General features: G+C 40.5%; 1 protein-coding gene across 1 annotated transcript in view; it reads left to right on the top strand.

Annotated features, from left to right (window-relative positions):
• Positions 1 to 15,323, top strand: part of ARHGAP19 (Rho GTPase activating protein 19) — a 56,718-nt gene extending 41,395 nt beyond the window's left edge. Inside the window, exons 9-12 of the mRNA XM_068548293.1 lie at positions 2,403 to 2,501; positions 6,052 to 6,162; positions 6,701 to 6,779; positions 11,409 to 15,323. Coding sequence (XP_068404394.1) covers positions 2,403 to 2,501; positions 6,052 to 6,162; positions 6,701 to 6,779; positions 11,409 to 11,413 — 294 coding nt within the window. The 3' untranslated portion in view covers positions 11,414 to 15,323. The remainder of the gene's footprint in view (positions 1 to 2,402; positions 2,502 to 6,051; positions 6,163 to 6,700; positions 6,780 to 11,408) is intronic.
• The last annotated feature ends 2,040 nt before the right edge of the window (positions 15,324 to 17,363 follow it).

The raw sequence follows: 17,363 nt of genomic DNA, 5'->3' as shown, positions 1-17,363 counted from the left end.
TACCTAACCTCAAGCATGGGGCCAGACAGAAACAAATGCTCAGAAATGTTGAACTGAGCTGTTCTTTACAATTGACAAAGCCCTTTAAGAGAAATTTTCTGTCACTCTCTTTGTTTTGTTTTTTTAATATTTATTTATTTATTTAGGCTGCACTGGGTCTTAGTTGCAGCATGCGGGTTCTATTTCCCCGACCAGGGATTGAACCTGGGTCTTCTGCATTGGGAGCACAGAGTCTTACCCACTGGACCACCAGGGAATTCCCTTTGTCACTCTCTTTGAAGTTCCTTTGAGATCTAGCAAACTGTACTATGACTGGAATTTTAGAGGGTGTTGGCCAAGTAGTATTACAGATTTAAAGCAGTGTAGTGATTTAATTCTTGGTAGAAACTAAGCCAGCAATTCAGGTAGGACAGGCGTAAATGACTTCCCTCATCAAGAACACTGAGGGTTAAAGATAATACAAAGGAAAAAACTAACATTAGTTTTGCTCTTTTTAGAAAAATAGGAAATTATAGAGAAGGATTAAAAGAAAATAAATCAGTCATCCTACCAGTGTTTACATATTGGGTATTTCTTTCAGTCTTTTTCCTGTGGATATATTGGGTTGGACAAAAAAGTTCGTTGGCCAACCCAATATTTTGGAATATGGAAAAAGTTCATTTTTCCATATGGAAAAACCTGAACGAACTTTTTGGCCAAGCCAATATTTTGATGTAGTTATGATCATACCATATACTTTCTTTTATTTCTCCCTTTTTCATTAAACATTACAGCCTAAGCATTTTCTCATGCATGCTTGCAAACTCCTCACATACATTTAAAATATTGCCATTTATTTTTGAAGAAACTATACTTTTACTATTCTATATGATTATATATAATTTATTCTCCATGATTATAAAAATAATGAGTACTCACTACAGAAACATTGAAACCTCCAGAAGAGTGTCAAGAAGAAATTAAAAATCACCTGTTATCATCCAGAGATAACCACTGATAACATCTTGGAGTATTTCCTTGTATTTCTTTCCATGAACATGTATTTCATATTTTTTTTGTTTAATTGAGATCATAATACATATTCAGTTTTTAAAATACCCTACCCTTTTCATATAACATTATATCAGAGCATTTCCATGTCATTAAAAGGCTGTCAACATTTTTAATGGTTGCATAATATTGTATTGTATATAACCTGATATATATACAGTTTGTCCTCTACTGGACATATTAGGGGAAATTAGGTCATTTTTGGGACTTCCCTGGTGGCACAGGGGTTAAAAATCCACCTACCAATGCAGGGGACACGGGTTCGATCCCTGGTCTGGGAAGATTCCACATGCCACAGAGCAATTAAGCCTGTGTGCCACAGCTACTGAAGCCCGCGCACCTAGAGCCTGTGCTCCGCAACAAGAGAAGCCACTGCGATGAGAAGCCTGTGCGCTGCAGCGAAGAGCAGCCCCTGCTCGCCGCAATTAGAGAAAGCCCGTGTGCAGCAACGAAGACCCAACACAGCCAAAAATAAATAAATTAAAAAAAAAAAGAAATTAGGTCATTTTTTAGTTTATACATATTTGTTCATAAGTATTCTCATTGCAGATTATTTCCTAGAAGAGGCGTGACCAAAGGGTATGCGTTTTCTGGGGGGAGCTGTTACAGCTACTACGTTTCTTTTCATATATAGGTCCATCCTTCTTTCCCCTCCTATTTTTTTCCTCCCTAAAAATTGCTGAAGTTTGTTTGAATAAACTTTTAAATTTGAAATAATTTAGGTTTGGAGAAAAATTGCAAAGAAAGTACAGAATTCCCACATATCCTTCACCTAGTTCCTCCTAATGTTAATGTTGTCAAAACTAATAAATTAACATTAGTACATTACTAGTAACATTACAGACTTTATTCAGATTTTACCAGTTTTAACACTAATATCCTTTTTCTGTTCTAGGATCCAATACAGATAGCACATTGCATTTAAACACACATAAACCATCCTCTCTCTCTCTTTGCACTTTATTTGTGAAAGAAACCAGATTCTTTGTCTCCCACAGTCTGGATTTTGCTGATTGCATCCCTGTGGTATTACTTAAGATGTTTCTTAGTCCTCTGTATTTGCTATAAACTGGTAGTTAGATCTAATTCTAGAAGCTTGATCTGATTCCAATTTGATTGTTTTTGGGTGTGTATTATTTAATTTAATTTAATTTACCCTCAGGCTAATTTAATACATTTTTGACTTCTTGGTGGCATAATTTTTGCCTTTGTGATTTGCTTGCCAACCATGTATGTACAGATTCACTTATTCTTGGGCTTTTCTAGGTATTTCCACTTAGCTATTGATTGTCACAGAATGCTATCTCTTGATGGGAGACTACTAACAAAATGTTCTTTATGTTTTCTTCTAGTTTAATAAGCATTCTGAGACCCAAACACCAGGACGAGAACCTTCTACCCTCCGGGTGCAGAAGAGGGCCCGTTCACGGTCCTTCAGTGGCCTTATTAAGGTAGGTACACTGTGCTGTCATTTTCAGCATTGATTGTGAGAAAATTTAACAGTCTGACTCTTCTTATGCATAAACAGTTTTATTCTGTTCTTTGGGATTCTATGAAGGCTTCACTTGTAAGGGGAAAAGAATAGAATTTGGAAAAGCTTTTATTTTTCAAAGCATTTTTCTGTGTTTCAAATCAGAGAAGGGGCTCTATGATTGGAGAAGTAAGGGATAAAAGAAATAAAGGTCCTTTTGTCTCTTCTGGGGCTGAGGACAGAGTCCTCATCCCTGAGCAGAGAATCTCTTTTGGTTCATGACCTGCTTTGTGCTACATACTTCATTGTGCAATTTGCTAAAGTTATGGAAAAGTGAGAAAGTTGACAGAGACTGGAGATGGATTTTTCTAATAGGCTAGTGAGTTTTAGGTAACTCAAATTTTTGTGAGCTTAATATTTTGATCAGTTGTTTTATTCTCTTCCTTTGTCTCAAATTCATTAAAAATCTTGTTTTTAAAACAAATGCAATATGTACTTCTGTGCTGTTGCTACCATTGCTGTCTGTAGGTTCAATTTACTTGAGTCTTCATTGATGATCTGAACTTGTAGTTAAGGGATATTGCCAGCAGGTGGCAGTAGATAGCTGATTATGGGGTTCAAATTTCCAGGCATAAACAAAGGCAAGGTCCTATCTAGTTAACTTGGAGAGAGATTAGCACTGTTCTGTGTTCTACAGGTTTTCTTTTTAAAACTGTTTAACATTATTAAAATTTATAAATCCAGCAACATTAAGGAGATCTTTGCTTAAAAGTTGTGCTCTTAAAAAAAAATACCTTTAATATATATATATATGTGTATTTTTTTTTAAACTGTAGTTGTTAGCAGTTGCAACTTTATCTTACTCTAATTTTGGTTGTAGTTATTATCATTAATAGCAGTTTAGAATTCACTCAATCCATCCACTGGGGCCAATAGCCTTGGGACATTAGGCTTGTTTGACATCAAACAGAGTGAAAAGGCAACCCACAGAATGAGAGGAAATATTTGCAGAATATATATCTTATGAACGGTTAATATCCAGAATATAAAAATAACTCTTACAACAACAGCAAAGAAAATCAATCCATATTAAAAAATGGGCAGGGACTGCCCTGGCGGTCCAGTGGTTAAGACTCCACGCTTCCACTGCAAGGGACATGGGTTTGATCTCTGGTCAGGGAACTAACATCCCACATGCTGCACAGCATGGCCAAAAAGAAAAAAAAAGAAAAGGCAAAGGATTTAAATAGGCATTTTTCTGAAGAAGATTAAAAAAACGCTCAATATCCCTTATCATTAAGGAACTGCAAATGAAAACCACAATGAGATAACAATTCACATTCACTAGGATGGCTATTATCAACAAAACAGAAAATAGCAAGGTAAGGATGTGGAGAAATTGGAACCCTTGTGTACTGTTGGTGGGAACGTAAAATGGTGCAACCACTATGGAAAACAGTATGGCGGTTCCTCAAAAACTAAAAATAGAACTACCATATGATCAAGCAATTCCAAGTAGGGATATGAACAGATATTTGTATACATGTTTGTAGTGGCATTATTTACAATCAAAAGGTGAAAGCCACTCAAGTGTTCGTTGATGGATAAATGGATAAACAAAATGTGGTATATATGAACAATGGAACAGTACTCAGCCTTAAAAAAGAAGGAAGTTCCGACACATGCTACAACATAGATTAAACTTGAAAACATCATGCTAAGTGAAATAAGCCAGTCACAAAAGAACAAATATTGTATTATTCCACTTATATGAGGTACCTACAGCAGTCAAATCCATAGAAACAAAGTAGAATGGTGGTTGTCAGGGACTAAGGATCTGGGGGGAATTGGGATTATTGTTTAATGGGTACAGAGTTTCTGTTTGGGAAGATGAAAAATTTCTGGGATGTGGTGTTGGTTGCACAACAATATGACTGTACTTTACACTACTGAACTGTACACCTGAAAATGGTTAAAATGATAAATTTTATGTTATGTATATTTTACCATAATTTTAAAAAATTCCCTTTGCTAGAACCCCAAAAGTGTGTTCACCTGCTTAGACGTGGCAAGTAAAATGAGCATCCTTGGTTCATTTTACTTGGAAGTCTGTCATTCCCTCTGACTTCCTGTCATAGAGATGATTGGTAACAAGAAAAGTTACAGTCCAATAAGTGTTTCTCTGTGTGTTAGTCAAACATGTTTCTTTAACTGAAGTTAGATGGGTATAGTTTTCTCTTCATAGTGAGCTCTTCTGCAGTTGGTTCTACAAGTGTTGCTAATTATTGCTTGAAATGTAAAAATATAGTATCCTCTTGGCAGCTGCCCTCTTCTTTACTGAGAGAGCATTTAGAACTTTAGAGTTATAAAAAAGTTTATAATTGTATCAGGAGAAAACATTTTAGAAAAATAATTTTAAACACAATGTTAGCAATTTTTTTAGGACAGAAGGGTAAACTGTTTTCATTATAAATGAAGAGACTTTCAAGCTAATCATAGATGAAGGTTTCTGCTCGATAGCAAAGGAGTAATGAAATGTCTGTTAAAAAATTCACTGGAAGCTGAATTTTAGCTTTTATAGCTAGTCCTGTGGCTCCTGGTATCCCCAGTTCAGCTTATACTGAGGTGTTATCTGACTTCTGAAAGGAAGATGTACTGGCCTTATTTTTCTAGCACTTCTGTGTTTTAGCTATTTGATTTCTATCATGCTTTGATACTTTTTTTTTGGCTAGACTTTTTTTCCTCCAAAATTCGTCTCATGTAAATGATTTATTACAGAATATTCCTACTAATATTTATATTATAAAGTTTAATGTTCTAGTTTTGATATGTTCTTTTTTTTGGAATTCAAATTTATTCTCTAAGGAGAAAAAGCAAAGATTTCTTCAAAGATGGTAGAATTGTCACTGTCAACTGTTACAGTAGGTTACATTAGCTTTTAAGCTGTTCAGAGATGAAAGGGCTTTTAGTCTTGCTCTGAATATCAGTATAGTCATGTGACCCTTTTAAGAAGGCCCGTACCCTTTTATGGCTATACTAGAAACTCTTAGAGAATTTCTCCAAATTTTCCAATCCTGTGTGAGGAGGACATGACAGGGAAGCAAAATCTTAGAGTGGACCCAGTGTAAGTGTCTTTTAGTGGGGAGGGGAGGAGGGGACTCTTAAAAGGTGCCAGAGACAATATGTCTTTAGGGAAAAAATTATACTGGTAGGTAACTGGTGTTTCTTTTAGGGCCTCAGAAGCACTGTAATTGGCCTGTATTAGTTGGTTTAAATCAACTATAAAGTTGTTTTTAACATTGCAGCCCTTTAATTGGTTTAAAGAGGAATAGTGATCACCTAAAGAAAGGCAGTGATCTCAGGTTTTTTAGTAACGTGCTTTGACCTCTCTTGTATAAGATGCCTGGGGTAATTTATCAAAGAGCTGAGATTTTTTTTAACCTAAGAAACTATAGTTTTGAAGACCAGTATAATTATAATATAGATATTGTAGATGTTTATAAATCAAATATTTTCTCTTCCTAAATCAGCGGAAGGTCCTGGGAAATCAGATGATGTCAGAAAAGAAAAACAAGTACCCTACTCCAGAATCTGTAGCCATTGATGAATTGAAGAGAACCAGCAAAGAAAATATGAATTTAGTAAGATACTATTCTTTGCACTTTCTCTTTGTATGTGTTCATTTGTAGAAAAGAAGAAAATTAATATACTGTCGTCTGTTTTACTGTGTTTCTTTGGGCCATATTCAACTATGCCTTTTCCCCAGTCTTTTCATTTATGCTGACTTCTTTCTGTAGGTTTTCATTGATTCATTCAACAAACATTTTGAGTTCAAGGAAGATATAGCCAGTCATAAGCAGAAATGACAAATGTAGTGAAATAGCTCCACACACAAAGTGCTGGAGGGAGCAGTTCTTACTGGGAGACTCCACAGGGTGGGTGACATTTGAGCCAGGCCTGCTCGGCACTGCAGTACGTGTGGAGTAGTCCTTCAAGTTTTCCTAGGAATGGTTACTTCATTAAGCCAGCAATAAAACAGTTAAGATTAATGAGATCTAAATACGTTGGTAAAACTCTTCATATTGAAATTGAACGAGTAAATAGTTCCTCTGTTAGTAAAGTCTGTCTATAGGAATGACATTAGGACATTTAAACCACTATAAAATTTTCTTGTTACAGTTATTTTCTGGATCTCCATCTGTCATGATGACACCAACAAGACTGAAATGGTCTGAGGGGAAGAAAGAGGGGAAAAAAGGTACTAACTGTACTTATTCTGTGTGTCTTATGAATGTAGTTCCTTTCTGTATCTAGTCAATAGCATTTTTTGAATTCCTAGTGTGGTATGGTTGTAGTCAGAAGAGATGTAAAAATTATAAGGCTGGGTCCTGCCCTTGAGTTCATTTAGCAGATGGTTATTGAGCAACTACTCAGCGCTGTCCCAGGTGCTGAGGGGCAGAGCTGTGAACACAGACCCACACGGTCTCTGCATTCTTGGACAGATGGGACACGTGAGAAATATCTTAAGAATACTTGTTAAGCAAATTAAAAGCAAGTGTAAACTAACTTGTGAAACCAAGTACAGGAGTGCTGAGAAGATGTTCAGTAAACATGGAATAGTTATGTTCCTTTTCTGCGCAGACTTTAGCTTTGTTTATTCAATAAAGCTTTCCAGATAAACAGCTCATGCTGAAGGACCCTGGAAATCATATCATACAACATGTTTTTGAGGATATTTAGGGTAAAAAGGATTATTTAGTGCTGGGACTGCTGATTGTCGGAGGCTCAGTTGGTGAAGTGCAGTGGCTGCTGTACTTTCCTCTGAGGAAGCCATGTGGCTAACTGGAAAGGCCAGGGGATTTGTAGTTAGACCTAATTTGAGGCATCATTCCTCTGGCCTGGGAAAACCACTCATTCTCAGCCTACTTCTTCCTCCGCAAATGGGAATAATAGTTATATCTACTTCCCAGATTTCTTATGAGGCTCAATTGAAATTATGTTTTGGAAACACATTGTGATTGTTAAAGCATTAACAAGTAGTAGTAATTGTTACTGAAGAAAACTGGGTGAGGCTAGGTCTTGTTTTATAAGGCTTGTGTTGCAGATGAAACGATCTCTGGTCTGATATGCTCATTTTACCAGAGATATGAGCATAATTACTATTTGAGACATCAGCAATAGAAAGAGAACACAAGCCCAATCCTTATAGATAAATCTTTATTCTTTTCTAGGAAGTTAGATTTCAGTATGGTCTTCTTACTTATCCTTGAATGAATTATCTGAACTCTCTTTTCTTTCCTTGTTGCCTTTGGCTTCTAGGCTGGGCTGTCTGATTGAAGCAAGTTTGGTGTTTGGATTCTGTGTGTCTAAATATTTCTACCTATATCTTCATAAGTCAAAACCAAGCATAAGTTATTTTTATTATTTTTATTTTTGGCTGCATTGGGTGTTCATTGCAGTGCGCGGGCTTCTCATTGCGGTGGCTTCTCTTGTTGCGGAGCATGGGCTCTAGGCACACAGGCTTAGTAGTTGTGGCGCACAGGCCTAGTTGCTCTGCGGCATGTGGGATCTTCCCGGACCAGGGCTCAAATCTGTGTCTCCTGCATTGGCAGGCAGATTCTTAACCACTGAACCACCAGGGAAGTCCCAGCATAAGTTATTTTTGAAGGATACATTGTTTGTATCAGTTACACCTTTTCTTGCTTTCATTTTTGAAGATAATCAAGAAATGTCTTTCTATGTCGACAGCTCTACTTTTGGAAGAAAGAAATGCGTTAAAAAAATAAGTCAGGGCTTCCCTGGTGGTGCAGTGGTTGAGAATCCGCCTGCCAATGCAGGGAACACGGGTTTGAGCCCTGGTCCGGGAAGATCCCACATGCCGCGGAGCAACTAAGCGCGTGTGCCACAACTACTGAGCCTGCGTGCTAGAGCCCGTGAGCCACAACTACTGAGCCTGCGTGCCACAACTACTGAGCCCGCGCGCCTAGAGCCCATGCTCTGCAACAAGTCACCGCAATGAGAAGCCTGCGCACGGCAACGAAGAGTAGCCGCTGCTTGCTTGCAACTAGAGAAAGCCCGCGCGCAGCAACAAAGACCCAACGCAGCCAAAAAAAAAAAAAAAAGTCAGTTTAATTTTTTTTTTTTTTTTAAACCAGGAGATGACTCCTACTCTTTTTTTTTTTAATTAATTAATTAATTATTTATTTTATGGCTGTGTTGGGTCTTCGTTGCTGTGCAAGGGCTCTCTCTAGTTGCGGCAAGTGGGGGCCACTCCTCATCGCGGTGCGCGGGCCTCTCGCTATCGCGGCCTCTTGTTGCGGAGCACAGGCTCCAGACGCGCAGGCTCAGTAATTGTGGCTCACGGGCCTAGTTGCTCCGCGGCATGTGGGATCTTCCCAGACCAGGGCTCAAACCCGTGTCCCCTGCATTGGCAGGCAGATTCTCAACCACTGTGCCACCAGGGAAGCCCCTCAGTTTAATATTTTACCAAGACGTTTTAGAGCAGGGATTCTTCCTGTTAACTGTGGACTTCCTAAGGGCTCTAATAAAGTTCCTGGTATTGTTGATGGAATTTTATGTGTAGGTGCATATGTACATTTTTCTGGAGGAGAGATTATATAGTTTTTATAAGATTCTTAAAAATGTTAGTGATTCAGAAAAGTGGAGGCCCACAGATAATGAATGACCTCCCACGGGATTAAGCAGTGGCATTTTCACATTACCCTCTCCCTGCTCACTTCCTCTAATTGGGATCACCTGTGGCTGTCATGACTTCACACTATTCTCCTTCTCCTCCTTCCTCTTTAATTTTTTCCATCTCTGCAGTGCTTTACTATCGTCTGCCTCCCCCTCCACCTCTTCATGTTTTTCAGTGCTCTGTCTTAAATTCTCTGCTTGTTCCTGCTCTTGCTTTTCCCCCTCTTAGCAGTTTGGTCTCCTTCTGCAGCTCAGTTCTGTTCTCTGTTTGATACCTGCTCCCAAGCCTGCACCTCCAGATCTGAACTCTGTTCAGGCTCCAAGCCCACAGATCCAAGTGCCTGCCATCTATTTGTTTTACATAAAGAATAGAAGCCAAGATTTTTTTGATGGTGATTTTATAAAAGGAACAAGTATTTTTTAAAAAATTTATTTATTTTATTTATTTATTTTTGGCTGTGTTGGGTCTTCCTTGCTGTGCACGGGCTTTCTCTAATTGCGGCAAGCGGGGGCTACTCTTCGTTGTGGTGCGTGGGCTTCTCATTGTGGTGGCTTCTCTTGTTGCAGAGCACGGGCTATAGGCACGCGGGCTTCAGTAGTTGCAGTACGTGGGCTCAGTAGTTATGGCTCATGGGCTCTAGAGCGCAGGCTCAGTAGTTGTGGTTAGTAAGCTCCGCGGCATGTGGGATCTACCTGGACCAGGGATCGAACCCGTGTCCCCTGCATTGGCAGGCGGATTCTCAACCACTGCGCCACCAGGGAAGCCCAGGAACAAGTATTTTTTGAAGAAGATAATGCAATTTTATTATCATCAATAGTGTGCTCCCAAAGACATTTATTTCTCATGGGGTTTCTCAATTGGCACTATCGACATTTTAGGTCAGATAATTCTTACGATATTTAGCATGATATTTAGCATCCCTGGTCTCTACCCACTAGATGCCAGTAGCACCCTTCCCCCAGTTGTGACAGCCAAAATGCCTCCAGACATTGCCAAATGTCCCCTTCATGGGAGGGGGGCAAAATCAGTCCCTGATGAGAACTGTTGATTCAGCACCTACTTATTAATGGGCATTATTTTCAGCAGTCAGAATCTTACCCATTGTTCAAAGCCCAGCCTAAACCCTACCTCCTCTTCAAAACCTTCTTTGGCTAACCCAGACAGATATACCTTTTCCTTTGAACTCTTATTGACATTGCTAAAATGTTGACATTTAATGTGATTTATCATAGATATTTGCTTCACATGTATTGTCTTATCTCTGTAGCTAGTTTCTCTTCTGGAAGACAAAGGCCAGACTTAATATATTCGTGGCCCCCGTCTTCTTCTCTTCCCCCCAGTAATGACTGCCTTGCATCTAGTAGGCATTTAGTAAACATTCGCTGGTGAGAGGTGTAGTGGTGGTAAGAACATGAGCTTTGCATTCAGTTAGGCTTGCGTTCAGTTCCTAGCCTTTTTTTTTTTAATTAAAAAAAATTTTTTTTTAAATTAATTAACTTGTTTTTATTTTTGGCTGTGTTGGGTCTTCGTTGCTGTGCACGGGCTTTCTCTAGTTGTGGTGAGCGGGGGCTATTCTTCAGTGTGGTGCGTGGGCTTCTCATCATAGTGGCTTCTCTTGTTGCAGAGCACGGGCTCTAGGCACGCGGGCTTCAGTAGTTGTGGCACATGGGCTCAGTAGTTGTGGCTCGCGGGCTCTAGAGCGCAGGCTTAGTAGTTGTGGCGCACGGGCTTAGTTGCTCCGCAGCATGTGGGATCTTCCCGGACCAAGGCTCGAACCCGTGTCACCTGCATTGGCAGGCGGATTCTTAACCTCAGTTCCCAGCCTTAATAGCTGTATATCTTAGGGCAAGTTTATTTGTGTAGGCTTCACTTTCTTCACCTGTAAAATAGCAAGAGCATTACCTCATGCCCAGGTTGTTGTGGGGGTAAATGAGACAATATACATAAAGAACTCAGAGCAACACCTGGCACAAAATATGCACTTAGTAAAGGTAGCTGTTACTGCCATTAAGATGATTTAATGAACTGAGATTAGAGCAAGAGGACAAAGTGATGTTTACTTGGTAGAGAGTAAACAATTCTCCCTCAGTTTATAGAAAATAATAAGTATAGATTTCTCTAGCTTTTAGGTGGAATGTTTGCAAAAATAAATATTTATAAATGTGTTTAATGCTCCTTTTTCTCTTTCAGCCTAGGATTCCTCTGAAGGATCCAGAGGTTTCCTGTTGTCCACCCAGAATTTTCTCTTTTGTGGGCCAGGTGCCATTACCGCTCACAGAGAAGCTTGGACTTGCAGCTTGCTTGCTGCATGTTGAATTGTGAAAGCCAACTAATCCTGTGACTTGACTGACGCCTCTCACCCCACTCAGTGGGTGACATCTACAGACTCTGCCTGCTGAACCAGTGCTAGCGACTCTCTCTCTCTCTTTTAAAAAAAATGTTATGGGGAAACCACTAACCAGCCAAATCAGCCTAGACAGCACAGTAGATGAGTAGAACCAGGCAGACTCCTGTGCTCATTCCACGTATTTGTTTAGGCAGATTCAATTTTTAAAACATTTGAAATCTGTGCTCAACTGCCAGTGATGTTTTTAAAAAGTGCTGTCAATCCTGGTGGATTGATATTATTTTTAACTGATAGCGTGGGCTTTTCTCTATTTTGATAGTTTTGGGGGATATTTTGGTTATTGTTTCTTGTTTATTTGTTGTTTGTGTATTTTAAAAGGTAAAAAATCAAAGTGGGCTCTAAGCCAGATGTCTTTCCTCTCTTTTTCACCTTAAGCTTTGGGAAAGCTCTTTATCTTATGAGGCTTTACTCCTCAATACTTATTTGTGTCCAAAGAATTTATAGCTTTCCTGGAAATTTTTTATTATTTCTTGGGCCTGAGATTGTAGGTATTTGGCCTGCAGTATCAAAAAAGGAGAATTCAGAATGATACAGTATTTAAACAAATAATATTAAACTGTGGCCCTTCTTCCCTCCCTCCATTCTCTCTCCTTTCCTCTCTTCCCCTTTCCTCAGTGATGTCAAAATAGTTGTGTGGTTGCTGAACTCCTTTCCTTCATTCAGTTTCCTTTCGCCTAAAACATCTCTGGTGCCAGTGTGGTGCCAGTACTTCTGTGACAAATCACTGGGACTCAAGGAATGTCACCAACAGCTCACTTGAGGCTTGCTGAAACTCCTGTATGTAGTGGAAGCTCTGGAGGGGGACTAGGATGGGGCTGGCTTTATGGCCAGGACAACTCTTGATGGGTGGGATTATATTGCATCCTTCTAAGGGATCAGGTGTGCAGGCTGGACCGTCTCCTGAGAGCCAGCTGGAGTCAGAGGGAGGAAGTGAGCATCAGTCTCCATGGGGCTGAGAGATTTAAAGGAGAGAATGCCCTTATTTGGAAGCAGTTGTGGTTTATCACCCATGTTCAAGGGCGGCTGCTGGCCCACCCCTCTCCTTGTCACGATGGGCATGGGGAGCAGTTTGGAGATGGGCTGGAGCTTTGACTGGGTTGGGATGTTCACATGTGTCTGAGGTGAGCAGTGGGATGGCTCTGATCTAGTGTGGGAACTCACTGCCCAGAGCGCAGCAGGGGCAGGTGGGAGTGTTAGTCTGTGCCTGCTCTGTTAGGTGTGTAACCTTTCTCACCCTGTGTGCCGGAACTGAGTCAGGCCTCAGCGGTGAGGTGGGGGGGGGGGCAGTTGCCCAGCAAACCATGACTTGCTGACCTATTTTTAAACAGTTGAAATGCTGTGTTGTTGCTGAAACAAAAGATGACTCTGGGGAGCACAGTTTGGTTTGCATCCGGATGTCAGTCCTGGCTTCCATATTTTCTGTTTCTTCTGCTGCTGTAACAGGAGTAGTAGAGAAAAATGTAAAATGTGGCTGTCCAACTTGATAGATTGTGAACAATAGATGGTTAGGAGTATAAAACTGCTCAGAAGCCCCTTTCTCTAGAGCAGTTTTATATCATTCTTAAAAATACTTGTTTGCAAGTTCCTTTGTGTAGGGTTCTTCTATTTGACTTTTTTGTTGTAAAATTCCTTGCACCAGCTGTCAGTGAGTTCAAACAGAGACCCCTTTTGGTATGACCAGGCTAAAGTGTGTTCTCCCTTAACTTGATACTTGCTTTCTTTATTTGTCTAAGTGCCTCATTCCGTAGTGGTGTGGTCTGTTAAACATGGTCTGGCATAGGTGGAGAGAGCAGAGCAGTGACCTGATACCTCCTTGTCATCGAGTTTGTTCTGTGGTTCTATTTAAGGGAGGTAGCTGAGATTTAAGAGACTTTCTTTGGTTGAATGCAACTGGTAATCCAGGCTCGTGTTCCGGGGCTGGGGTGGTGAGAGATGTTTGTCACATGCTTTTATATAGCTTGCCCCCTTGGGCAGTTTATTTGTGTATTTGGGTATGTGTGTTTCATTAAAGTATTTATTAAATATGATTTCCCTTGCTGTAAGGGTATGATAGGTCTTTTCCTTCTTTTTTCTTTTTTAACAGAAGCTGTGAACTAGTTGGAATCCAAATTTGAGAAATAAACAGCGTAACCTTCTGCCTTATAATATATAACTGTTCTAATCCTGTGGAATCTTTGCAAAAACAAAAACCCTTTAGCATTTGCTACAGAAGGGTACTGTTGCCCTTCTGACTTGGTGGGCAGATATTTTTGAGCCAGTATTTAACAATTTTTAAAATCTATAATATTTTAAAAATCTGTTTTCTATGTTTATTTTTTGTGTTGGAACAATCTCTTTGGAAATGCCTCTTGTTGCTTTTAAAATTTCATTTCTTTCTGGGGTCAGTTGCAATGGGTTTTGATGTGATATCAATATGGGGCAGTGTATTTATGCCAGAGGGCTCAAGCATAAAAAATGCAGACCACTTCCTTGATTCAGATCTGTACTGGGTGAGCTATACTGGTTGAATCAGTGAAAACCATGGGCACTGGAGTTTCTAACCTTTTACAATGGTGGACTTTTGCACTGGGACCAATGAATCTGGTTTGAAAGACTCCATTGCAGCAGTGAAAGAGGATTAAGTGATACTGATTGTACCTGAGTGCCAAAACATATTAAAGGAGGTGGTATCTAATGAATCATAACTGAATCCGCAGTTGATCCTCCACAAGCTCATTACCCTGAATGTCTTTGCAGAGTTAGGAATGACGAGGGGGTACCCTTGGGAAATGGAGTAGTATAGGGTTAACTGCGCTGACCACTGGGTGTTCCAGAGGTGGCTGTTTTGCTGGCTTGTAAGAAAGCCAGTGGTTCCAGAGTCAGAGCAGGGCCGTTCTCTCCTCTGGAACAGCAGTGTTTCTGTTCAGCTTTTCTCACAGAAACCTATGTTAGGATACGGTTTAAAACACTGCCTTCTAGGAGAACCTGTGGTCCCAGAGTGACTAGCTGTGTGGCCATGCATAACTGGGGAAGCCATCTTAGGAATGACTCCTCTAGACTTTATCTGCTTCCTTCATACAGGGCCTCGCACAGATGCTTGAAACTGACGGCTCTCATTCTGAAGTCTTTTCTAAGTAGAACTCCTTTCCCCAGGAGAGAGCCTCGTCCCTGCCCTCCTGCATCTGGAAGCCTTGGTACTGAAGACAGGACCTTGATCCAAACTGGATACTAGCAATTGGCAGGATTGCTCTAGAATTTGGGGAAGATTTGGGTTTCTAAGATGCACAAGCTTTTCAGACCAGTGGTAATTAATCCAATCTAAAACTCACTATAGGAGAGCTGGCTTTCCTAGACAGGTAATGCTGAACTCTTTCCACAGGTGGAGAGTGGGTGGGTGGGCTAGCAAGGAGGTGGAGTAAGTGCTTAAAAGCCTGAGTGCTTGGGTTACCATGGAAACTGGAGTGTGCGTGGCCATAGCAGGTGCTAAAGAGCCATTGAGCACTCCCCCAGACATGTTTGGGGACCAGCAGAACTGTTTGGGAAAAACACTCCTGCCCCAGGGTCCTTTCTTCTTAGCAAGGATTGCCTTTTCGCTCTCCCCAAGCCTGCTCAACAAGAGAAACAAGGTTTCTTAACTGTCTAACCATTTTTTATTTTTCATTCTTATTCAACTATATCATATATATATTTATATATATATATGTAACTGTAAAGAAACATATGCGTTGTTTTTCTTTTATATTCATGTAATATTCTGAAATTAAATTTCTTTTGTTTCATATCTATAGGCTTTGACTGGTCTCTTAATTCACATTTGACTGATGGATTATTATTATTTTTTAATAAAGTTATTTTATTTTATTTATTTTTGGCTGCGTTGGGTGTTTGTTGCTGCGTGTGGGCTTTCTCTAGCTGCGGCGAGCGGGGGCTACTCTACGTTGCAGTGCGCGGGCATCTCATTGTGGTGGCTTCTCTTGTTGCGGAGCATGGGCTCTAGGTGCACAGGCTTCAGTAGTTGTGGCACACAGGCTTAGTTGTTCCGCGGCATGTGGGATCTTCCGGGACCAGGGCTCGAACCCGTGTCCCCTGCCTTGGCAGGTGGATTCTTAATCACTGCGCCACCAGGGAAGTCCCTGATGGATTATTTTAAAGAGAGGTTGTCTCTTAAAAATTTTTTTTTGAGTTTAATTGAGCTATTATGATAGAGGTTGCCTCTTGTTCTGAGGAATATGAAATCTAAGAAAAGTGCGTCTTTGGTTTGTTTTCCAGCTGGGTGGGTGGGTTCAGGGGGAGTAGGGCTTTTGGCTGATAGGAAATGGGATTGGAACCTCCGGGAATTTAGAGCTTCCTGATTTCCCTTGGCTGAGTCTAGAATGCTTTGCACAGATTTCAGTTTCACACATAATCTTTATTTCCTCGTTTAAAAATAAGGAGTGATATTTATAGTAACAGTAAAAACCAAGTGACATTTTCATCCAGGCCAGCAAGTTGTAGTGTTTAGACAACTGGTTGAAATGTTGTTTCTGCCACTTATGTATATGAGCTTGGGCATGTTCCCTCCTCTGTAAGGTGGGGATAACAATATCGTCTCAATGATGCCATGCTCTCAGAGGTAAGGACTTAGCATAAAAGGTTTTAATCTGGAGCCTGTGATTGTGCTTCAGGAATCTTTTGCTCCTGTAATTCTATGTAAAATTTTGTGTATGTTTGAATTTTTCTAAGGGAGAGATTTCAGAGCTTCCACAAGAATCCCAGAGGAGTCCTTGACCACTAAATACTGAGAACCACTAGCCTTACACAGTGCCTGGCAGATGGCAAGTATCCATTAAATGTTAATTCTTTCTCTCTCTACCAAGGATACATTTTATAATCAGCAGCTTATTGATGCTGACATAGTTATTTTTGATAACAAAGGAATTATTTAAATTCGGAATAGAAATAAAAACTCTGCTGCTGTCCTTGCTCCATTACCTGCCCATGTGCTCCTCTTGAGCTGTGTTAGCTCCCTAGGTGTTGCTTAGACTGTCCCTTTTCTCCTCATCCCCTAAGGACCAACTCGTATTATTTACTATAGAAGAAGGAGCCAGTTCTGTTCTTTTAGAGTGAAATGTGGAGTGACTCTTACAGAAAGGAATGAAGAAGCAGACGTGCATTAAACAGTGGGAAGTGGGGGACTTCCCTGGCAGTCCAGTGGTTAAGACTCTGCGATTCCAATGCAGGGGGCGTGGGTTTGATCCCTTGTTGAGGAACTAAGATCGCATGTGCCGCGCGGTGCGGCAAAAAACCAAAACCAAACAAACAAAAAAACAGTGGGAAGGGGTGATGGGAAAAGAGAGAACTGGGAAGAGAGAATCTTCCTTAGTTTCCCCCCTTCCAGGGCCTTTGTGCCCTGTGGCGGGCTGCCCACTTTTGCTCCCACTTACATTCCTGAATTAGAAGCACGTGGCGGGGGGTAGGAGTGGTGAAGAAACCTGAGCCCTAGGCTAGAGGGTCATGATGGGACCATCAGGCTTGTTTAGATGCTTCTTTTAAGTCACAGCCTCTTAATTTCCCCATAAAAAGCAAAAACAGAAAGCAAAAATTGGGGTTGAACAATGGCCAAGTCTTGATCCAAGTTGATCATTAATATCTTATCCTTTATCTGCAGCATCCAATGCCCAGATCCCCAGAGACTTCAACCTTGGAACCAGCATGGAGGTTAGCAGGAGGGGCCCTTGTTGTCATTGTTAGCTTTCCCCTTTTATTCCTGGAAATCAGTC

This window comes from Eschrichtius robustus, chromosome 7, assembly GCF_028021215.1.
Source record: "Eschrichtius robustus isolate mEscRob2 chromosome 7, mEscRob2.pri, whole genome shotgun sequence".
Taxonomy (NCBI): domain Eukaryota; kingdom Metazoa; phylum Chordata; class Mammalia; order Artiodactyla; family Eschrichtiidae; genus Eschrichtius; species Eschrichtius robustus.
Note: the sequence above shows the minus strand (reverse complement) of the source record. Positions and strands in the feature narration are given on the sequence as shown.